The sequence below is a fragment of the Colletotrichum higginsianum genome, chromosome 1, assembly GCF_001672515.1.
Source record: "Colletotrichum higginsianum IMI 349063 chromosome 1, whole genome shotgun sequence".
NCBI classification, from domain to species: Eukaryota; Fungi; Ascomycota; class Sordariomycetes; order Glomerellales; family Glomerellaceae; genus Colletotrichum; species Colletotrichum higginsianum.
Window position 1 is genome coordinate 2,727,340 of NC_030954.1, and position 22,337 is coordinate 2,749,676.

Below are 22,337 nucleotides of genomic sequence, written 5' to 3' on the forward strand. Positions count from 1 at the left end.
GAATGAAACACGTCGCGTAGCGCCACCTGATCACAACTGAAGGCTTTGTTCTGAACATCAAACAAACATAAAGCCTCAGGCCGTAGCATATATTATACGACGCTGAGGTCGGGTTGGGTTGAGAGCCCGGTTGCTCAAGGTTTCCTGCTCTCTTTCAGTAGTGTGCGTCCTTTAGTAGAACTGATGTGGCATTCAGCCAGGAGAAGATGGAATGGAGCTGTTCCTGTCAGAATGGAGGCCAAGAGTTGTGGATACATTTCGTTGTCGTTGGCTTCGGCCTCGGCGAGAATAGGTAATGGTTTCCGTCTTCCTCCCCTAGTCAATTCTGGCCATTTGCCCAATTACAGGTTGGTCAGGCTGTTGGACTCGCCCGGAGACTCCACACCGCGATGCTGTGATAGAGGAAACGAATGGGGGGGGGACTTCGCCGTCGGCTCGCATATGCATGTTGGTTTGCTTCGTCGGCTCAGTTTCTCGGCCAGCCAGTGTTTCCCGCCCTCAAAAGCAAGGGCTCTTCCTGTCAGTGTTCTCGCTTGGTTTTATGGGACTCTCCGTCTTCGTCACTTTCAATTGAGTCTCCAGATCCCAATCGTTGTTTGGTGTAGTGTAGGCGATCCACGCAAAGTCACAAACCCGCAACCAACGTACCAACCAACTCGCACGCACGCACGCACGCACGCAAACCCCTGTCTAGTCGCAATTCGCAAGACTGTAGTGCGACGCAACCATGGTTGAGGTCGACCATGAGGTTGTGATTGCAGCTGATCGCGCGGTAAGTCTGACACTCACCTTCTCAACCCACGACAGCATCTGTAACGTATAAGCAGGAACCTGACGACATCGAATTGTATGTTGATGTAAGTCGAACCCTAGGTGCTCAATGCCCTCCCCGCGACGAATTCCCAGCAACACCGACCGGCTTGGACAGTTCCATCCCGCGGTCGCGTTCCCGCATCTGACGCGAATCCAGAACACTGCTCCTTCGACCTACAGCCTCAGCAACTCCTTCTTTCAATACCGGATAGAGAATGGACGAACCTACCACCGATACAAATACGGCAGTGAGATAGCCTCCGAACACCTCTCCCTCCCTCCCCTTTCAACTCCTGCAGAAATGACACGCTATCTGCTAACGAATTGATGTCGTCAAGAGTATTATGCGCCCAACGACGAGATGTTCTTGTCGCAATGCTTGACGTGAGCCAAGGTTGCTTACCTCACGAATTGTTGTCTCCCACCTTTTCAGGTCAATGCCGGTGATGTTTTTGGGTATTCCGGCTTTTAGGAGAGTGATGCTGAATGGTGCTTTTTGATGGTGTGTGGACTCGTTCCCGTGTCAACAGGAACCTGGCACTTGAGGGCGGCTGCAATTGGTTGGGGGGAGGAAACAAAAAGGCGTTGTCGAGATTGAGGCCAAGAGTTGTGGATACACGCGTTGTCGTGGGTCGAAGGGTGAAAGACAGGTGATGGTCTTGTCTCCTTCCGCATTGGTTTCTGAGCTGTCACATTCGACAACGGGTTCTTCAAGCTCCCATTCGCCTGCAACAATGGAGATATCCACAAATGCGACGCTGCAATAGAGGAAACAAGTGACTTCGCCGTTGGCTCGCATTTGCATGTTGGTTTGCTTCCTCAGAAAGGAGGGGTCGCGGCGCCAGCCATTCTATTCTTTAAAAAGCAATGGTTGTCCCCTCAGTTTTTTCCCCAATGGTCTTTCGAGTGTCCTCTCTTCATTTCACTACTTCAGAAACTGCAGCTCACGGTTGTTGTTTGGTGTAGAAGCGGTAAATTCACATGTAACGCAATCAACGCGCTGGCAGAAACAACACACCCCTGCCCAATCGCAGTTCGTCCGGGACCACCTACAAACACAACATGGCTGAGGTCGACCATGAGGTTGTGATCGCCGCCGATCACGAGGTGTGTCGATGTCTCACATCCCTAGACTTATGGCGGCGTCTCTAACATTTGTACAGGAGTCTGAAGATAGCCAATCGGAGGGTGGTGTAAGTTGATGCCCAGGGACATCATCCCTGCTCCGCATCTGACGTCGATGTAGCAAACTGTTTCATCAACTAGCAGTCTTAGCAGCTCCATTCATCAGCACCGGCTCGAGAACGGAAGAACCTACCACCGATACAAGGACGGCAGTAAGCTAGCCCCTGGGGATTGGAGCCCCAATTGTCCGGGACCAGGACGCGCCGTCTGTTAACGTGTTGATGTCTTGTAGAATATTATGCTCCCAACGATGAAGCAGAGAGCGAGAGGCTAGGTACATTGTCCCCTTCCACATTGTGACTGAGTTGGAGTATTGGAGACACACTGGATTGCCCCTTTACTGACTACCATGTATAGACTTTCAACACGACATCTTCCTCTACACCATCGATGACAAGCTCGGCCTAGCACCACCGTGTGCCGAGGACGCCAAGGTCGGCCGGGTTCTCGACGTCGGAACTGGCACCGGCAGCTGGGCCATGGACTTTGGTGACTTGCATCCCGAGGCCGAGGTGCGTCTCGGAAAGCGTCTCCGATAACAGCAGTTGCGGTGAACCTGACGCTGTATACAGGTCATAGGTGTCGACCTCTCCCCTGCCCGGGCAGAATTGTACGGAAGTCCACGTCTACTCCAACTCAGCTTGATAGAGTGTGCTGACAACTCACCCTTGATCTCAGTGTCCCCCCAAACGTACGATTCGAGGTTGACGACCTCGAGGAAGAGTGGACGTATTCACTGCCCTTTGAATACATCCATAGCCGCTTCATGACAGCAAGCATCAACAACTGGAAGGAGTATATTCAGAAATGTTATAAGTCAGTCATCTTCCCTTGCATCCGCCTTACTCTGCTTACCAGTCTGACATGCGACAGCAACCTGACTCCCGGTGGATACCTCGAGCTTCAAGATGCCGATGTCATGCCGCGTTCTGATGACAACCTCCTTCCAAAAGATGCCGCCATTATCAAATACGTTGATATGCTCAAGGAGGCATCCGAAAAGTCGGGCCGCGAGTATGTTGAGGTCTCATCGCTGAAGAACCTAATGATCGAGGCCGGCTTCGTCGATGTCGAGATGCAGATGTACAAGTGGCCGCACAATGAATGGCCCAAGGAGCCGAGGTACGACGGCAACGCCTCCCCTAATTTCTCCATAGCGCCTAGAGCGACGAAACCCGTCCCGTGTTAAACCAGAATCTAGGTACAAGAAGCTCGGGTACTGGACCCAGGAGAACTTCGGCGCCGCCCTCGAAGCTATCTGCATGGCGCCGTTCACTCGCGTTCTCAATTGGACCCGTGACGAGGTCAACGTTTTCCTTATCGACGTTCGAAAAGACCTGAAGAACAAGAGCTACCACGCGTACTGCCCTGTGTGAGTGCCGGCCCACGTCTCTGCACTAATGGATGCGCGTCAACTAATGCGGATTTGATAGCTATTGCATCTTCGGCCGCAAGCCCGAGAAGGAGGACACCCCGGCACCTCCGCAGCCGGAGTCCCAGTGATTCTCAACGAGTAAAGGAGAATGTGTTGCATTGAGAACGAGGGTGGGTTTACAGAGTACATAGTGTCCAAAAAGAGATTGGATGGGTGCCAAAGTCTTGCCAAAAAGATTGGGTTGAGCATAGTGAACAAAACTGGCAAACCAAGCTGCTCAATTCCAGAGACCAAAATCGCAGTGAACATCAAGAACGAACCTTCCCACCGCCTTTCAAGTGGGTTGGAAATGCAGTGCAAAGACACAAACGTTCAGAAGGGGGCTATGTCGGCCTATTGTTGGATGAGAAGCGCGGCAAAGCGTCACGACGCCGCGGCAGGCAGCCGTCGACATGCTCGCAAGGATTGGAAAGACAGAGAAACAAAGAAGAGCCCTAGCAACAACGTGGTCCAGTAAGCTTAAAACTGGGGAGGGGGGGGATGTCACTTCAAGCATTTGGAAAAGAAGAAGCCTAAAACAAAAGATTGGATTTGGGAGATGAAATGCTCACCAAAACAGCCCCGCTCCGGACCCCCTCTATAACCTAGTTACGGGTGCCTAAACATTACAGTGCTACAGTGTTGAACAGCACTAACCTTTCTCCCCGACCATGACCCCGCTTTTCCGCGCGGTGCCGGCGAAGAGCACTGCCACTTCCTCCTGCCCTCCCCACCCAACAACCTCACCATCACCGACCGCCGTTTCTAAACATAGACAGCGGGAGCCCGGCCGGGGGCCCAGGGCCCAGGATCAAGACACGGCCACAACATCAGCCCCGACTCCCCATCCGCACTCTTGCCGTGGGAGAGGAGCCACGGATTGGATACCTTTTGCAAGGCAGGCAGAGTTAACAACCGAGAGACGTAACAAGGCGTTGTTTGTTGTAAAACATATAACCATGGGGGGCCACCGCTCTCTTTCGAAAAGACGGCGAACGAGGACTCTGCTGTGTCACATCACCAAGCTTGCCTCTTGACTTATGGGATCTATTTGTTGAGCATCGCCCTACTCTGTTGCCCATCCTGATGTCCGAACCTGTCCGCATCGCACCTTGACCCATCCCCCCCCCCCCCCTCTCTCTCCCTCCCTCCCCTATAACCACACTCCTCAGTCTGAAGCAGAATCATCGTCGACATGGACCCATCATCACCCTGCACACCGGAGGCGTGCGACGTCTCCGAGAGCCCGTACGGCTTCCGCCCCACGCTAGTCGCCAGCGCCGTCTTCGCGACCGTCTCGGCGGCCTGCCTCGTCGTCAACGGCGCCGTCGCCGCCCGGTCGGCGCACCGGCACACCGCCACGGCGCTTTTCTGCGTCGTCGCCACCCTCGCCTGCGTGCTCGAGCTGCTCGGCTGGGTCGGCCGCATGGCTGGCTGGAGCGACCCCTGGGCCGTCTACCCTCTCATGCAGAGCCGGGCACTCCTGACCATCGCCCCGGTCTTCATCACTTCGAGGTGCGTTCCCAATGCCCAGACTGGCCATCTCTGCGAAAAACTAAACCCGCTTCGCAGCATCTACGTCTGCCTCGCCCCGATGGTCCGCATTCTCGGGACGGAGCACTCCCTCGTCAGGCCCGAGCTCTACACCGCTATCCTGCTCCCGCTGGACGCCCTCGCCCTCTTCCTCCAGGTCGCCGGTCTCGCCGTCGGGTTCCGGAACGTACCTTACACCCTCGGCCCGGGCGACGCCTACGCCCCCGACGACGCAGGCGCCAAGATCGTCCTCGCCGGCCTGGCCGTCCAGCTCGCGACCCTGGTCGCGGCGGGCCTCCTCCTCGCCTCCGTACTCCTCCGCGCCGCCCGCTCTCACCGCCGGTACGGCTACACGACGTTCCACCGCGACGTCGGCTACGTGCCCTTGATGCGCCGCTTCCGCATCTTCGCCGCCGCCGTCCCCTCCGCCATGGTCGTCCTCTTCGGGCGCATGTGCTTCCGCGTCGCCGAGCACGCCGAGGGGTTCCAGGGCCCGCTCGCGACGGGCGGCGGCGGCGAGGGCCTCTTCGTCGGGCTGGAAGGGTTCCTCGTGGCCTACGCGCTAGCGGTGGTCGTCGGGTGCCACCCGGCGCTGTTCCTGCGGGACGGGAAGATGGTCTCGCGGATCGAGGCGGAGCCGTTCGTCGGCATCGACGGCGTCGGCGGCGCCGTGCGGGGCGCGGAGCACGAGCGGGACCTGGAGGAGCTGAGCAAGGTGTACCAGAGGCACCACGAGGAGGAGGAGCGGCTGTCGAGATTTGAGCGTGTTTGAAAGACGATACCCACTAGATCTGCGTGCGTAATATCATTGTTTCTGATCGGTCTCCCATATCATGGCTTGCCCGCGATGGGCGTGTTTGAGTGTAGCCCTTTCCGGGCTTCGCTTGGAGGGCACTGCCCCTACCTCAGCACTCTGCGGACTGGTCTGTCTCAAACAGTGTCGTTAAATGTGATAGAATCATGAGCCTACCTATGCTATCTGGTGATTCTGACTGTCAAAACAGCCCTTTTTGGATGGGAGGCTGGCTCTTCGTTTACGTATTGTAAAATACCATCACCATCTATTTGACCTTGAAGAGTGCCAGTCACAGCGACATAGGGCTGCTTGACTAGATGCTTTTCTTATGTGTGGTCTGTCAGGCGTCTCTACAAGCACTACTGTTCAACCTCATAGGGTGGGGCGGGCGTGTTAGTCAAGCCAACAGTAAAACCCAGGCTGCTGCAACTGGTATTATGAAGCCACCCCTCAAACACAGACAGGGTTTCCTTCACGGAGCATATCCTCCACCAAGGAATCTGGAGCAGAAATGGTTAGGGGAAGTAAAATAATCAAAAAAGTAATTAGTTGAGGATCACAACAAAACAAAAAAAGAAAAGAAAAGAAGGAAGCATGCGACAATTCAGCCGGCATGATCACCCCCGTCCCCCTCGAGCCAGGAGCTTGCTCAGACGGCGACTGCCACTACTTCTTCTTCTATATCGGTCCCCCGGCATAGTATAACCCACAGGCAGGTACGGTGAGAAGGAACGAAGAAGAAGCAAGGATTCCAGGAAAAGATCGACGTGTAAGAAACAAAATTGTGGGGTAATTGCAGATGCACATATGCATGCATGCATGTTGGCGGAGTCAAAACGATTGATTCCACATACCGATTCCACATGCGTCTCCACACCCGGACATATCAACCCCCCCTGACTAGCGTGGAGCGCGCGGCCAATCACGGAGGATGCGGCTTACGCTTACGCCTCGCTTTCAACGTCACCTCCCTCCCGGGTTTTACAGAGAATAGGTGCTTTGCATTTGTAGCTAACAGGCGAAGGAAGGGGGGCGGTTTCTCTGCGTTGATATGGTTGTCAGGCTTCACCGGGTCTGATTCTGTGCCTAGACGGCCCTGAAAATATGTTCTGGAGTGGACTGACCGACCTTGATCAAATGCTTCTTTGACGCAAGCGTAAATGTTCTCTACGTGATGCCCTCTTGTATGCATATATTGATCTGATATGATACGACACGATCCGACCTATATCCTCCGCCTCGCTATGTTCATGGTCCTCCGTTCCGCGTCAATCGTGTCATCATGATTCATGCTGTGTCCTCGGCTTCGTCGGAAACCACACCAATCAGCTTCCTTGAAAGGCATCCCTACCGTGCGTCCATATAGACTCTTCTGCCCCTCCCCCTCCAATTTCCAGGTCATCGCCATTCCCAGCCAGACAAAACTCAAGCGGTGATCCCCTGCGCGCCAGAAACTATCCCGCCACAGACCTCCCCGTCATTGTCAACATTCATCGCCCACTCAAGCTCCTGCACGCCAACCTGCTCCATGACCCTCGCCACGACGCTCTCGAACGCATCGCGCTCGATGATGGCACCAAAGTGAATGCAGTCGACGACGCCGCAGAACTCGCGCTTGAGCGTGTCGATGACGTCCCCGCGCATCAGCGCCGCCGCCCCGTACCGCGCCGCGAGCTCGAACCACGCCTGCACGGGCGTCAGCTCGATGTCGCCAGGGTTCAGCGTCTTGGCGAGCGCCAGCAGCGACTTGAGCGACAGCGCCGAGCCGGCGCCCGTGTCGGCGCGCCATGTGTGCGCCGTCGTCTCGGCCTCGCGCCGGCGGATGGTGCGGTAGACGCGAGCGGGCGCGCTCGACATGCACATGGTCGAGGCCATCATGGTGTGGCCCGAGCCGGCGCTGCAAGGGTCGGCATGGGCGGGGAACTGGCGGGGGTGGAAGTGGTTCCAGCAAATGTGTTCCATTCTGTGTCGCTAGTCAGAAATGATGTTCGAGGGGGGGGGATAGGAATGGGTACTCACGCGAGAATAAGATTTATGGCGGTTATCTCCTGTTCCGGAGTGAGATGGTCCGGTGTCAACGAATGTACAACGGCCGGCGACGACGAGGCGATCTGGAAGCACGGGGTGCCGAGGGCGTCGTCCTTGCGCATGGTGACGGTAACCTCTCCCATGTCGATGTCTGCGAAGAGGTCGACCGGCGGGTAGGGGTCGTAGTCGTAGTCATAGTCGTAGTCGTCGGTGGGCTGAGGTTGAGGGGTTACTTGCGGTTCTGGGTGTGCGATCGGGAGCTGTTGCTGTAGAACGGGCTGTGCGACCACGTGCCGCGAAGCTTGATTCTGTTCCGGAGCCTGATAACGGTCTTGCTGCTGTTGCTGCAGCTGCAGCTGCAGCACTCTCGGCTGCATCGTGTCCACTCTCTGCTCAACTACAGGCTCCGGAATTAGGGCTTCGCGGACCACGACCTCCTTGCCCTTCAACTCCCCAGGAACTCTGAGACCCCTGGCCGACAGTGCGTCGCGCATGCCTTTGTTCTCGGCACGGAAGGCGAAGACCTCCTTTTCGGCGACGGCGATCATGTCTCTGAAGCGGCAAACGTCAAGCTCGAGCTGCTTGATGTAGTTCGCCTTGCGCGTGCGGTGCTGGATCTGCGCCCTACGGACTTGCTGGCGCCGGAGCTTGGCCTTTTCCGCGGCTGTGAGATTAGGTGCGGCGGACTCAGCTGGGAATGGTGTTAGTCGCGCGCGGTTTCGTGTCAGCTGAGATGCTGGCCTTTAATAAAAAAAATTGCTCGAGAAGAAGTGATATGTAATGAAGAGATCAGGCAGGAGTTTGAGAGCAGACAAAGGGAGATGTGTATTATAGCTGCCATGGACAGTATGGTGTGCAAATCTGTTGACACACTGTTGACGTGGAATCAAAGTCTGTGGGGAGCCGGACAGAGGTAGACTGATTCCATAAGCCAAGCCACGTCTAGCTTCATCAGCCATGGAAGTCCACGACCAGCGGTGTGTGTGCCGCATCGAAATGAACACCAAATAACCGGGGAAAAGACGTTGCAATCACGACCGGGGGGGAACGCAGGGACGGAGGGACCGCCGCCATCCTGTTCGTCCCATCGCCCAGGCGCCCACAAACGAAACCAGACTCAGCCCATGACACCTAATCGGCACCACACCAACTCGGACCTAGCGGCGCGGGTAAGGCATCGTGCGGTGATGAGGAATCATTCGCGCCACACCCCACCGCCAAATTGGGCATGTCTCCTACCTCCTCCCCCCCCAAGGTTTGGTTTGCCTTAAATTGAGAGACATGTGGATAGGCTCGGTGGGCCACACGCTACGAGAACATCATCGCTGGTTCGAAGGAATTTCCCACTTTGGAATCAAGAGGACCCTGGCGGGGGGGGGGGCAAGGACACAGGCACACAGGGGACACTTGTCGATCGGGGGAACCACCCACACGATTGCAGGGGGGGGAGAAGAAAGGCAAGCAATGTGAAGATGTATGGAATCATAACAGCCGAGATGGGTAAGTAGTGCATATGCGCCCAGAAGGTGGGTGGGCAACGGTAGAACGTTCAAGAGGGGGATGGACGGGATGATCCGATGACGGGACGAATGCGACCACGTGGCATCGATGATAATAAAGTGAGATGGAAAAAAGAAATAGGTTAAATAGGAAGTCAGCGAAGACTCACACGAACCCTGCCGCTCTTGATCGCTCACGGTCGCCGCATCCCCAGGTTCCATGGCCGATGACGGCGATAACGACGACGACGAGACAGATAGTTGATGTTGTAGCTGGCGAGGCGGTGGCGGCGGCCCCTCGTTCACGAACTGCACCCTCCCCGCCCTCTCGCTCACCTGCTCCTCTCTCCAGTACCCCGTGAAGGATGGCCGGCTGTCGCCGCCGCCACTTTCCTTGCCCGGTTGTTGCGGTCGCTGATGCTGATGCTGATGCTGATGCTGATGTTGATGCTCATGATATTGCTGCTGCTGTTGCTGCTGCTGTTGCTGCCCAACCCCCTCCCCCGCCAACGCCGAAGCCGCACGGTGGTCTGCCATACCCGCTTCACCTCAACCAAAGTCCGCCCGTGATGGGTGGATTGGATTCACGATGGTGGCCGTCGATTGACCGATGTAGAGGCAATGAAGGTGAGGTGCGGATGAGAGGTCGCGTGCCCACTCGCGCCACCTTGGAATTGCAATGTCACCGTTGTTGTGGAAAAAGAATGGGCGGGGAAGAGTCGAATGAGGGGTTTCCCCCGGTTGTGCTGGCCTTGAGAAAAAAATAGAGATGGGCGAATTCCAAATTCCCATCCGGTTTCCCCTCTCTTTCTTTTCTGCCTACATAGGTAGGACCACCCCCCTCACGCTCCTCACGGGCGGCTAGGCAGTTCAGGGAATGCCGGTTGGCCCTCAGTGTCCTTTGATGGGGGACCCAGGGCTCACTGGACAAACCATATTCCGACGGTTGACTTGGACTTACCCGTAAAATACCACATACTCAGTGCAATTGCAACCGCAATAATTGAGATGCCACTCGAGATTTCACAATTGATTCCTCTCAAATTTGCCGCAAGACAACTGGAAAGCTTGTTTCCATTCCGCATTAAGACTCGACGACGCGAAGTTGACATAAGGGCGGTTGACACGTGCCAGAGTCTCTGTTGGAATGTTCTTTATTTCTTCCTCCATTGTGCAATATAAGAGGAGATATGGCTGCGACGACAGCTGCACTGTGAACTTTCCTCGCAGCCTAGAATGAAGGGGCTTCAACTGGAAAAACTGCTTTTTCGACATCATCCTCCTCCATCATGTTTTGTCCCTACAGCATAATTCAGAATCATTTTTTCCTTCGTCACGCCCAACGCCTTGCGGGAATCATATCCTCAATGCCAAATTGGCCCAGATTTCGCTGTTGATTTTTGGTGTCCGCCCAACGCCGTGTTAATGCATTTTGCCCTTTACTTTTTGTCCACCCTTCAGTCGTCGTCCTCGTCTTCGCTGGCGGTGGCCGTATCTTCCTCGACATCCGTCTCCGGTATGTGTTCCTCCTCGTCCTCGTCGCTGTCGTCGTCGGCCGTCATGTTGAGACCCGGAACAGCCTGGTAGTGCACGTAGTCGTCTTGCACCCACCGCTTGCTGACGGGCAGCTGATAGGGGTCAAAGGGGAAGTAGGGGTCGAGCTGGTACGCCTCCTCGTCCTGTGCTCCGGAGCCCGTATCTCTGAGCGCGCCGCCCATGCCGTATGTGTCCGACACGAACTGTGACAGTCTGATCCGCTTGTTCTCCTCCACGCGGGGGAAGATATACATGAGTCCGAGCTTGTGCGCCAGTGTCGCAAACTCTTCGACAATTGCCGGTGCGCAGATCTTGAGAGGGTTCATCTTGCAGTAGACGCTCGCCGAGAGCTCTTCCCTCATCCCTTGCATCCACTCCAGCTCGTGGCCCAGGTAGGACGCGGGGTCGTCTCGGTCGACAAACTCGGGCGTGGATACAATCAGGTCGCGCCACCGGAAGCAAAACATGTAAAGGGCAGCCTGCACTTGCGCGTAGTAAATCTGGTGCCGTCTCAGATCCGGTCCACGGGCGTCGGGGTCGTGCTTGAGGCGGTAGATCTGCATCTGCTTGAGCAAAAGGGCGAAAACTGTGCGCACCAGATCGGACGGCACGTGGGCGCCTCTCGCCATGAACCCGGCCAGGTACGTCGCCGCCGCCTGCCGGACAAAGCTTGGTCGGTTTTGCGAGCCGAATATGTGCATCAGACTGCCGACAAAGGTGTCTCGCAGCCGCGCCGACATCTGGCCAAAGTGGAAGAGTAGGAATTGGGTATGACGGGACTTGTATGTCGGCAGCACAATCTTTCCAAAAGACTGCACGAGCAACGCGTACCGTTCCCACGCCTGGTCCGAGTCGGGGTTCTCGAATAGAGGAGTATAGTGTTCGAACAGGGTGTCGAGGATGGCGTCCAGCTTTTCAACGTTGCCCTTGACAACCCGAATCTTCTCCTCCTTGTCGTCGAAATCCGAATCGTCGCTGTCGACCGACTCGTCATCGCTGTCCTCGTCCGAAGCGTCTTCGTCGCCTTCCCAAGAGTCGTTGCCTAGCGACTGTCCAAGCGCGTACGCAACTGACGCCGTGAGGTCATCGTCGAGGTCGTCGAGGTCCGTCTGCATCTGCACGTCGATCTTGACCAGCCGCGACAGCAGCACGTCCACGATCTCGAGATCCAACTCCCCGGCGTATTCCTTCAGCCTCAGGAGGTTGTTAACGTAAGCGACAAACATCCTCTTAGGGTCGTCGTCGAACGGGAACTTGGTGTCGATCAGGTTGCGGAGAACGGGCGTCGCGGCGGGGAACATTTGAAGGATGTACTGCAGGCCGGTGTGTAGCCGCTCACGCATCGTCGCACGACTGACGGGAGGAAAGTCGGCAACGGTCCATTCCGAAAGTCTGGACTGGGAGAACTTCTCGACAATCATGGACAGCACGTGCGTCAGGTAGGAGCCCTGGGCGCTGACCAGGGCGGCCAGGAACTGGATGTACACTTTGAAGAAATCCTCGTCTCGACCCAGCCATGAGACCTGTAGCACCGTCCTCACAAGACCATTGCAGGCCTTGTTCTTCAGCAGCGGGACGCAGCTGGTCAGCGCCAGCACGTAGCCCTTAAGCTCCTGGGGTTTGAGGGTGTCTTCATCCTCCCCGGCGACGGGCGGCAGGTACCGCTGCTTGTCATTAGCGAAGATCTCCTTGAGCATGTCGTAATCCTCGTCCTCCCCCATCAGATGCTCCTCTAGCGCTTTCCGGACTTCCGAGTTCACCTCGTCCATCGACCGGTTGCCGAATTCGAAGACGCGGTTGTTCATTTCGTTAATGAGGACCTTCCGCCTCTTGGTCGGGCTGGAAGGCGGGTCGGCTGCATCAAAGTCGATTTCGTCGGCTTTCCTTCGGCCAAGGACTGTAGACGTTTGCCGCAGAATGCTTTTGATGGGCGTCGCCGTTCTCGGTGGCGGACCAGACCGGTGTCTGGAAATGGGGGTAAAGGGTCGCATGGGGATAGAGATGGATGGTCGCGTGTGGTGGCCAACAGTCTCTGATCTCTACTGTGTCGGCGCTTAGGAGTTGGATTTCAGATCGAGACTGGACGTCTGGCTATTGTGTGTTGCGCAAGGGTCTGCAGAAAAAGATACCATGCATGTCTCTTTCTCTGCCCTTGTCCTCGAGAGATTAATTGCGTTGGAGATGTCGTTATGTGGCTGGCCGGATTATTTCGTAGGGCGGGTAGCGGTTGGTTGCAGTTGCCTGGGAAAGTTTCGAGTTTGGGCGGTGATGCCTTGCCGATACTTTTTTCTAAGGCGAGTGGGCATCTTTGCAGTGGTGGCCTGGCTGCTGCCGGGGAAAATTTTGAGACTGGAGGGGTTGCGCACGTGCCTTGAGAGAGGATGGCCCACTTCAGCCTGAGGGGGGGAGGGGGCACGGGGCTCCTTCCTCTATACTCAGTACTTGGGTGGTTCTAACTTCTAACATCTCGCACTCAAAACCCCTGAAGTGGTCCTGGACCGTGCACCAATTGGTCAGAACGAAATCCAACCTGTCCAAGTGGCGGCCAAGATGCTAGGGTACCTAACTAACTACCAAGGTAAGGAAGTGAGAGTATGGCGGTTAGGCCAATGTCCTCTTCTCAGTGAAAGTCGTTCAGCGTACTCATGCTGTTTATTGAAGGCCATGAGTATCAACGAATTACCGTTCACCAGCCACGCCGCCGACTTCATCATGTGCACTGAAATGTCGAAAGTTTGCGCGACAAAACTGGAATTAGAAGCCATCTAAAGTGCTGTAGCTACCTGTGCTATGGATATACGGCCCGGGCCCGCTCCACAAAGCTTCGATGCTTTGCTATCTGCTCTTTGCCAATGCCTGGCGACCGCTTCTGGGCCCGGCATGGCTTGATTGAATCGCAACGCCATAATAGAAGGGAATCTATCGAATAGACAGCGAGTCAAAGAGAAGGAAATACAACAACCCTTCCAGCCTACACTTTTGGGTAACCATATCTGCTCCCCTTTCCACCAAACCTGAGATTCCTGGGACCTTCATGTACAACCGTATATGTCCTGCCCTACCAAATTCTTCAAGAGGTATTAATCCTCGTACTTATACAAACGTCAGCCTGTGACAGACACCCACTTTACTCGGGCGTCGGCTTCGTGAAGCCGCAACCAGTACGTAGGTATATGCCAAGAAAGGTTTTCGTCCACGCATACCCACACCAGCAACTGAGTGGCTGGGCAGATTACTGGTAGCCGTCGGCGCCGCCAGTGCCGTTGTGGCCGGTTTGCGCGCCGTACATGTAACCCTGGGCGTCGGCACTTCCGTCTCCCTGCTGAGCTCCGAGGACGTTGTTCTGAGGCTCGGCTTGGAAACTTCCGGCTCCGGTTGGGGGGTTGGCGCCGTAGCCGCTGCTGCCCGGGCGGTGCGCTCCCTCTCCTCTGTTCGATTGGGATTGCTGCTACGCTCGTCAGTTAGGACCATTCGCAATATCAACAACGGTAATGCAACGAGTTCATCGCCGTGAACGGACGGCATTGGATTGTACGTACTTCCCGGTACTTAGAGAGGTAGATCTTGAGGGCCTCTGCATAGTTCTCGAATCCCAGAGACGTCATGGCGAATAGAATGTCTTCTCCGTTCACCGTCTTTCGCTTCTCCTGGTGGCACTTCTCCGAGGCTATGATAGGTTAGGTCTCTGAGCTGCAAAGTTGCCCCTTGATCTATGGGATCGGCTGCGATAGAAAGGGCGTACCTTCACTCGTGATGAACGAGATGAACTCGCTCACACACTCTTGCATGCACTCCTTGGCCTCCTTGGCGATTTTGGCGTTCTCCGGGAGAGCGTTCTTCATGATGCGGGCCACTGGAGCAAAGTTACGTATATTAGCGTCGAGTTCATCATATTTCTCTCCGCCGGAAGCACCGACTGCTTCTGGCGACTGAGGTGACGAATCGTGAGACATTGACAACAAGAAGAGACGCTGTAACCGCCAGTTTCTTCTGTAAACAGATCCAACTGGTCAGGGACGACAGCAGTGAGCGGCAGGAAAAGCGAATGGCGAGCAAGCAAGCAAGCCACTCCCAGACCCCAAACGTTGCCGTCATAAGAATGGCCAAAGCGCACAGAGCACCGGTCCAAATCATCATCGTCGCCGTCTCGTCGTCGCGAAGGAAAGGAGGTCCGGCTTACCATTGGCTATGGGCAACCAGCGGTCCTGCTCCTTGACCTCAAACTCATAGGTGAGTCCACCGGACTGTGGGTCTTGAGGCTCGTTCATTTGTTCCTCTTCCGGTGATTGTACACCTTGGTCGACATCCTTGGGAGGAGATTGGGGGGAGTCCGACATATTTGGCTACCTGCAGCGGCTGCTGGCGTTCTTGTATCTTGCTTGGGCTCTTGCAGCTCGCACACACGGCGACGGACTTAGGATGATGTGTCCCTGACACGTTGCAGGTCCGTAGGGCTTGCAAGTCTCGCGGCTTAGCTGCAGGAGTGTGCGTCAATCCTGCCCTGGGCTACTCGGCTTGTCCTGTGATGGATTGTTTTTTACTCGCGATCCCCTGGTAGGCCCTGTCTTGACTTCAGGCTATGACGGATCTTCCTGGGGTGGCCTGTATGATGCCCTTGCCCGAGTAGAGTTGGGACCGAGACTGGGAAAAAAGCGGGAAGAGGGTGGCTGCGTTTGCGGGTCCCACAGGAATGGCCAACCTCTAGTCCAAGGAGAGGGTAGCGTCGACCTGCGCAAGGTGCTTCTTGATCGCCCTGTTGCAGCTGTGGGTATGCGCGCTCCTTCGGGTTGGTGCTTGATGCTCGGCGCGGTTTGACCTGTTCAGGATAGAAGGCAGACGGAAGTTTGCGAGTCGCGATGGGGGTGGATGAGGGCAGTTCAGGTCGAATCAGGTAGCCCCGAGGCGGATGGATGTACGATGGATGTACTTGTTGCGTGCTTCTCGGCGGAGCTGCGGAGTGCTGCGTCAAGGAGGCGTGGGCAGCCGGTTCTGGCACAGTACGGACGAGCAAGTCTGGAGACTTCGGGCGAGCTCTGGGAGAGCAAATAGTCAACCCGTGGTTACACACCGGTCGGTTGGACGGGAAAGCCGTGATAGGGGAATCGAGAGGTAACAGCTGCAGAGGCGCGTCAGAGAAAGCTTCGCTTGGCCCTAACGGGACAGGGAGAGAGGGCGAGCGAGGGAGAGAGACAGGAAGCGGTACTGGGGCTTGGGAGAGGACCATAGAGCAGTGTAGACACACTCAACGCGCGTGCGCGCGAACGTGTATGGACGGGAGGGGGGGGGAACACGAAGAGGGGCGCGGGCCATACCAAGTGCCGTCGACAAGGGCCTGTCCGAATTCACTTACCAGTTGTTTCGATCGAGGTCGCAATAGTGCCTAACAATGCGCCTTGTCTGGAGGATGCACCTGTACTTGTTGATGGCTGCAAGAAACGTGGGGTTGGTGCAAAAGAGAGAAATGGAGGGAAAGTGGGCAAAGAAGGTGCGGTCAACAAGAAGCTGGCGCATTAAAGCACAATAACAAGGTCAAAGTCCCTCAAAGTCGCGCCGTCCGCCAACCGGGTTATCGATAACAGAGTCGGTACCTCGTCAGCAAGTGTTTCACCAAGAGGATCCGAAGTACCTGTCAGCTTCCAGGATTTAGCGCGGTACCTCCAACGCCGACCCCCTCCCCCCATCATCCGATCCGCTTCCCTAGCACACGCGAATGAAGAGATGTGCTCTGAACCGAACCTACGACATGTCTTTCGCATTCTCCATTCATTTTCGCGCGCTCGGATGTCCATTCGCCGTCGGTTCGGGCTTCAGATAAACTTCTGTTCCTTCTCTGCTAATCCGTTCGACTGCGAGAGCGCCGAGAAGACAAAACGCTCAACGTTCCTACACTGACGACACTCGATGGGATTGTTGATGTGACAGGAGGGAGACAAGACAGACAGGGCTTCTGCTTCTGGTTCATTTTTCACTTCTACAGCGCCTGTTCTGTTCCCTCCGCCCGGTAGAGTTTGATGTGTCATTGCATGCATTCATGCTGTACGGTATCAACACGGGCTCTTGCCATCCCTCCCATGCCCCTCCTTGTATGAGCGGTGTGAGCTGCACGAAGCCACTAATTCAGCTCGGAGGAGGGTAGCAAGCACAACTACCTTGCCTTTCACCGGCGCATGGCGGACGCCAAGCAGCGCAAGTGGCACAATCGACGAAACCAGACGGGGGATTTGAGAATCGATTCTGCAGACGCTGATGGGTGTGAAGTAGCGGAAGATGGACGGCGATCGCCTGATAGCTCCGTCATGCCGAACGGGCGTTGTTGACGAAGTAATGCACTCGGACACATCCAGCCAGCTCCCTCGACGTCGTTCCCGGCCGTGCGACTTTTGGCACTTCGGGCAGCTCGTCAGTCGTCGCGACAGGGCCGAGTGGGAGGGCGACTAAGCCGCTTGATTTGACAATGGCACCGTCTGGAGTAAACAAGCCGTCAAACCTGTCACCAGTCCGTCTCGACATCGCCCCCAACCTACTAGGCCCGCTTTGTCAGGCACAAGAAGGCTGATGGTAGCGGCAGCGGCAGCAGCAGCCCAACAACCAAGCGCTTCAAATGACGACTTGCTTGGGCCGAAGCATGCGCCTCGGTTGGCTCGCGAAGCCACTTGCCTTTTCAAGTGTTTTCTCGGACACGAGGCTGCCCGTCACAAGGCCAAGCCAAGCTTCTTAGGCCAATGAGACATTGTCAGGCAACTTTTCGTTCCTGTGATTGGCACAATATACCCCGGGAAGCGTCAGTCATCCTTCGAACAGCCGTTGCCGCCAGCGAAAACGCGGAGAAATTCTGCCAATGTCTCGAGAGGATGCGCCGGTCACCAGTCGGCGGCCCATCGCCTTACATACATGGCACGTCTCTGACCCTGCATCCAGGCTGTTTCTCATCACGGTTGGGCTCCTTTCCTTCTGTCGGGAGCCAATAACCCTATTATTGGGCTGGGCTCGGATTGGACGACGCTTGCCGCATCGAGAATACAACCGGATCCCATGCGCCGCCGACCATTTTCTCTCGCTTTTGCACGACCCTGGTCCGGATGATGCGGTCCCTACCCCTCCTTCTCACTTACTCCTCGTGGCGGGAGGGGTACGCTTTTCGGGACTCCGTCGCTGTTGCGGGTGATTTCATATCACCGGCGTAAGGGTTGCATGTGTTGGCTGCGCTTCCCTTACCCCTGGAAGAAATTGACAACTCAGAGGCACATCTTCTCCCTCCTGATCCTGGTCGACGACAACCTCGCCGAGATGCACCGGTCTGGCCTTGCCGGTGGCCCCCAGATAACGGATGCCCGACATCATCGTCATGAAAACCAAAGCCCTCGAGATGCCGCTGCCAGTTGCAGTATCGCCCTGAATATGACAGATTTCCGACATCACACGAGGCGCTGGGCGCCATGCAGCACGTCAGCCAGTAGTCCAACTACCTTATCCGCGACCCAGGTCACATTAGGCAGCCCATGATGCCGCCAGCCCACATACCAAGAATGATTTCGTACTTCTTCGTACAGCATGCATGCGGCTAGAGAAACCACGGGGGTCGGCGAGGCGGGTATGGAGTGTGGAATCCCTCCATCTCTCTCCATGTCTAGCTCGTGGCTGACCACAACCAAGGCGCCGACGGTACCTCGATCGTCGGGCATCAGTAGCGGTGGCTCAACTGCGCGTGATATCACAGCTGTAGAATCAGTTGGGTACAGTAATCAGTCGCCCCGTCGCAGCTATTGCGTTTCACATCTCTGCAAACATGAACCGGACATGCCCGTTTTCGTCCATCGATATAAGAATCGACCGGCGCACGCAGGAGAGCGAGCAGCTGATGTCTTGACGGCTACCAATCGATCATCGGCCGGATCGGCCGGTCCGCCTCCGTCGCGCGTGCTCCTCCTCTCCCGAGTGAGAGACGGAATGGACCCGTGTATAGCCGTCTGATGGTTCAGAGAGGCACTTTGGAGGTGGTAGCCCCCAACGCTTACACCCTTTCGTCAGGCCGCATGAGAAGCAGCCAGTGAGCTCGCCTCGTCAATTGGGGCTTTCTCAGCCAGCCATCTGAACCTCCAAGGCTGCCATGGCTCTTTGTGTGGTGTGTTGATCTGACTACTTCGCAGTGCGATCCTGTCGGGCACTGAAAGGTTGTTGCCGCCGGCATCTATTGCGTCTTGCATTGCTACGCATACGGCGCCGAACAACGCATTGCTATCACTAACACTACACCGTCAGCAAGGCCTTTATTGCCAGGCACATTGCTGAGTTGTCTGTCTGTTTGTGCTCCATCGTCCACGGGTATATGCGACGTCGCCTCGTTTTCACATCACCGAAGTTGCCGTGACGTCCTCGAATGTCTCATTTCACTCCCCAAACAGACGCGTGGGAATGACCTTCCACTAGGTACTATGGAAACAGCGAGAAATCTTCCACGCTCCTCGCTGCCCGATACGACCCGGTGTGGGCTCCGCGGTCAAAAGACAAACCTGAGAAGAGGGTCATCAAGGACACGAGACCAGGCGCAAGGCCAGGTTCCCTCCATCAAGTCCATATCTGAGAACCGGTCTTCCCCACCTTAGTTCTGGACAACTTGGACATTGTTCTTCTTCTGCAGTTTCAAAATCTTCAGCAAACTAGTCTTCCAATGACGTGTATAACGTTTACGACGGGGATAGGAGGGACTAGCCCATGTCACTGACCTTCCATTTCTCCAACTCTTCCTGCTTGGCCTTGTACTGCTTGACGAGATCCTCAAGGACCTTCTTCAGACCTTCCGAGTTTGTCGTTAGGGCAGGCATGACGTCCTTGACCGTCTGCTCCATCAGTACCCCGTTAATCAGGCGGAAACACTTGCGATCGTCCGACAGCGGCTGCAACGTCTCCAGCACGAGCCTGTTCAGATGATGGTGTCCCGGTCAGTAAAGATGTCACAATGAGCGGTGTGTGGGGTTCATCAAGTTTAAGTTTTGAAGGGGGGGTATAAGAGCGGTGTGAGGAATAAGTTGGCACAGGGAAGTTCGGAGGTAAATCCGGTGTTGGCGACTGAGGAGGGGGGAGAGACGACGAGTCTCGAAGACAAAAGGGCAAGGACTCACTTGTGTTCTTCGGCTTCTTGTTCGACGTCGCCGATCTTCTGAGCAATCTGCTGCAAGGTGTTCTTGTAGATGCCATACTGTGTTTGCAGATCTGAAGACGATTTAGTTTGTGCATATTGTGTGTAAATATGTGTGAATGTGTGTGTATGTGTGTGTGTGTGAGAGGCAGAGAGAGAGAGAGAGAGAGATGGCGGGGTTGATTTGATTTCGTGAGGCGTCAAAACTCTTTGCCCCCGTCGCCCATTCTTCCCTATGCGAGAACTGACCTTGCTGCTTCCGCTGGTTTGCTACTTGGGCCGACATCGTGGGTGCGAATCTCGAGTCGAAGTTGAGTTGAGAAGAACGTTTTGATGGAGCTTGATGAAGTCGCAAGAAAGGTCAAGACGGGCCAACTCAGTGAGGGACAAGGCGCCGGAGGAAATGCCCTGCGTGCGAGCAGTGACCAACGGCAGATGGAAGTTCTAGAAGGAGTCCAGCCCAGTGGTCCGAGCTTTTGCCGCGCCGAGGGCGACCGGCCACCGTAACCGCCCCCCGTTCAGCGCAAAGCAAAGTCCCGGCCGCTTTCTCTCTCCCCACCAAGTGGTCCCATTCAATCCCTCGCGGTACATTCTAACCCTTTGAACCCCGGAATCTTTTTGCGCCTCTTCAACATCACGCCCAGACGCCGAGGCAAATCTTTCCTACGACCTGCGATTCTACACTTCCCACCAAGCCCACATATACAGTTCCGACTCAAGATGCATCCCCATCTGCACACCAAGGACAACTTCGGTCAGAGTCACCCTCCCACTTGAACCAGCATTCGCGCATGATCGGGCCGCTGCCTCCCTCCTTGAACCCGCCAACACGGGTACTAACCTCCCCGTTTGAAACAGAGTGCGAAGACATCATGGTCGCCCTCGAAGAGTGCCACGCCAAGGGCTTCCTCTTCAAGTCCCTCGGCGGGTGCAACGGCGCAAAGGACAAGGTCAGCGAGTGCCTCCGCGGCGCGCGTGCGAGGCGCACTGAGGCGAACAGGGCCGCCGCGAGGGCGAAGCGCGAGGAGCGGGAGAACCGGATAAAGGAGATCAACAAGTCGCTCGGCCTCGACTAGAATGCGGACGACTTTATTCACCCGTTTCGATCGATCGAACCAGGAAAACCCCGTCGCCGGAGCCCCCAAAGTCGCATCCAATGCGATAGGGCGTCGACTCGACATTGTATTAATACCACGAACACTCGCAGCTTATCAAACTCTTAAGATGACGAGGACGGGAAACAGGAGATCAAGGAGAGACATGTACAAGCGATTCAGTTGGCTGGGGGAAGGTGTCCTACGAGGCAACGGCGGATAATGTACCATATCACGGGGCAACCGAATCGGCGCTGGGCATGTGCGGAAAGACAAAACATCACTTCTTTCAATTTTGGTCAAATTCTTTTGTTCGGTACTAGGCTGATGCTACAGTAACGTACATCTCGTCAAAGAGTCGCACAGTCGCCCCCACCTTTCAACACCCAGTCACCTTTTACAAGGTGCGACGGAACTCGCTGCCAAAGGTGAACAGGCCAAAGACGGACAGGACGCTGAGCAGGATGGGCACGGGCTTGCGGAGGCGGATGGCGCGAGGGATGGAGGAGCCGCCAAGGACGGCCGAGGCGAGGAGACTGAGCTCGACGCCGAAAGACTCGCGGTTCTGGATGCGGTAGCCGCCGAGGCCGTCTGCGCCGGGTATCAGCCGTGGCCAATTTCAATGTCCACACATGGGTGCGGCAGGACAGGGGGGGGGGGGGAGATATAGAGCATCATAGAACTTGCTACGTACAAAGAAGACCGACGCTGACGCCGGCGATGATGGACGGCAGAGAGCCAGTACGGGCGTAGCCGGCGATGCCGCCGCCGGCGGTCAATGCGCCCAGGACGAAGGAGGGGATGGACAGGTCTGAAGACTGCGCAAAGGTGTTACTGTCAGCTTCATGTCCTACTGGTGACGGCGAATCAGGCTGTGCTAGTATACCATTTTGAGGTTTGTTGTGAAGTTGGCTGAGAAGAGAGCCAAATGTGTCTCTTTAGAATTTCAATTGGTGACAGTCGAGCTCAAAAGTATGTGGAAGATCACAGTAGATGTAAGATCGGTTCGGTGCCTCGGGAAGTCCAAGCTTCGGCTTGACAATCCACCAAAGGAAGTCGACAGACAGCTGAATGATCTCATCCATTCCCGCATATGACTAATCACGATTCTTCTACCTCCCGAACCACAGGGACCCAGCAAAGCAGGGACGCTGCTACCCCGGATTTGTGGCTTGGCGAATTACGCAGGTCGAGTCATTACCAGCCACACATCACCTGACGGGGCCTGTGGCTTCAAGCTTTCGTGTCCTCCAGAGCTCCCCAGCTCCCAAGCACCACGCAGCAAGCATTGGCCCGCGCAGCA

The 22,337-nt window shown here is 55.8% G+C and overlaps 10 protein-coding genes across 10 annotated transcripts; 4 read left to right on the forward strand and 6 right to left on the reverse strand.

Annotated features, from left to right (window-relative positions):
* Positions 1-727: 727 nt before the first annotated feature.
* CH63R_00836 (Methyltransferase domain-containing protein) lies at positions 728-1,141 on the forward strand (the record flags this gene model as incomplete). The annotated part of the gene is made up of 3 exons (XM_018295811.1): positions 728-772; positions 828-847; positions 874-1,141. The coding sequence occupies 3 exons, from the start codon at positions 728-730 to the stop codon at positions 1,139-1,141; spliced, it is 333 nt and encodes a 110-aa protein (XP_018164173.1).
* Positions 1,142-1,875: 734 nt separating this feature from the next.
* On the forward strand, positions 1,876-3,501 carry CH63R_00837 (TAM domain methyltransferase; the record flags this gene model as incomplete). Its single annotated transcript, XM_018295812.1, has 8 exons — positions 1,876-1,920; positions 1,977-2,006; positions 2,060-2,150; positions 2,356-2,510; positions 2,571-2,608; positions 2,677-3,120; positions 3,200-3,370; positions 3,432-3,501. 8 exons carry the CDS (start codon positions 1,876-1,878, stop codon positions 3,499-3,501), a joined length of 1,044 nt encoding a protein of 347 aa, XP_018164174.1.
* Positions 3,502-4,607: 1,106 nt separating this feature from the next.
* Positions 4,608-5,717, forward strand: CH63R_00838 (Sphingoid long-chain base transporter RSB1; the record flags this gene model as incomplete). The annotated part of the gene is made up of 2 exons (XM_018295813.1): positions 4,608-4,910; positions 5,436-5,717. The coding sequence occupies 2 exons, from the start codon at positions 4,608-4,610 to the stop codon at positions 5,715-5,717; spliced, it is 585 nt and encodes a 194-aa protein (XP_018164175.1).
* A 1,449-nt stretch (positions 5,718-7,166) lies between these two features.
* CH63R_00839 (Alanine racemase) lies at positions 7,167-9,805 on the reverse strand (the record flags this gene model as incomplete). The annotated part of the gene is made up of 3 exons (XM_018295814.1): positions 7,167-7,704; positions 7,761-8,505; positions 9,439-9,805. 3 exons carry the CDS (start codon positions 9,803-9,805, stop codon positions 7,167-7,169), a joined length of 1,650 nt encoding a protein of 549 aa, XP_018164176.1.
* A 920-nt stretch (positions 9,806-10,725) lies between these two features.
* CH63R_00840 (RNA polymerase I specific transcription initiation factor RRN3) lies at positions 10,726-12,795 on the reverse strand (the record flags this gene model as incomplete). The annotated part of the gene is made up of 1 exon (XM_018295815.1): positions 10,726-12,795. One exon carries the CDS (start codon positions 12,793-12,795, stop codon positions 10,726-10,728), a length of 2,070 nt encoding a protein of 689 aa, XP_018164177.1.
* A 1,241-nt stretch (positions 12,796-14,036) lies between these two features.
* Positions 14,037-15,141, reverse strand: CH63R_00841 (Histone-like transcription factor and archaeal histone; the record flags this gene model as incomplete). The annotated part of the gene is made up of 4 exons (XM_018295816.1): positions 14,037-14,252; positions 14,344-14,471; positions 14,547-14,657; positions 14,985-15,141. The coding sequence occupies 4 exons, from the start codon at positions 15,139-15,141 to the stop codon at positions 14,037-14,039; spliced, it is 612 nt and encodes a 203-aa protein (XP_018164178.1).
* Positions 15,142-15,341: 200 nt separating this feature from the next.
* Positions 15,342-16,028, reverse strand: CH63R_00842 (uncharacterized protein; the record flags this gene model as incomplete). The annotated part of the gene is made up of 1 exon (XM_018295817.1): positions 15,342-16,028. The coding sequence occupies one exon, from the start codon at positions 16,026-16,028 to the stop codon at positions 15,342-15,344; it is 687 nt and encodes a 228-aa protein (XP_018164179.1).
* Positions 16,029-19,509: 3,481 nt separating this feature from the next.
* CH63R_00843 (Prefoldin subunit) lies at positions 19,510-20,226 on the reverse strand (the record flags this gene model as incomplete). The annotated part of the gene is made up of 3 exons (XM_018295818.1): positions 19,510-19,720; positions 19,924-20,014; positions 20,190-20,226. 3 exons carry the CDS (start codon positions 20,224-20,226, stop codon positions 19,510-19,512), a joined length of 339 nt encoding a protein of 112 aa, XP_018164180.1.
* A 434-nt stretch (positions 20,227-20,660) lies between these two features.
* CH63R_00844 (uncharacterized protein) lies at positions 20,661-21,016 on the forward strand (the record flags this gene model as incomplete). The annotated part of the gene is made up of 2 exons (XM_018295819.1): positions 20,661-20,694; positions 20,799-21,016. 2 exons carry the CDS (start codon positions 20,661-20,663, stop codon positions 21,014-21,016), a joined length of 252 nt encoding a protein of 83 aa, XP_018164181.1.
* A 415-nt stretch (positions 21,017-21,431) lies between these two features.
* On the reverse strand, positions 21,432-21,881 carry CH63R_00845 (transmembrane protein 14C; the record flags this gene model as incomplete). Its single annotated transcript, XM_018295820.1, is given in 3 exon segments — positions 21,432-21,625; positions 21,729-21,852; positions 21,870-21,881. The coding sequence occupies 3 exon segments, from the start codon at positions 21,879-21,881 to the stop codon at positions 21,432-21,434; spliced, it is 330 nt and encodes a 109-aa protein (XP_018164182.1).
* Positions 21,882-22,337: the final 456 nt, after the last annotated feature.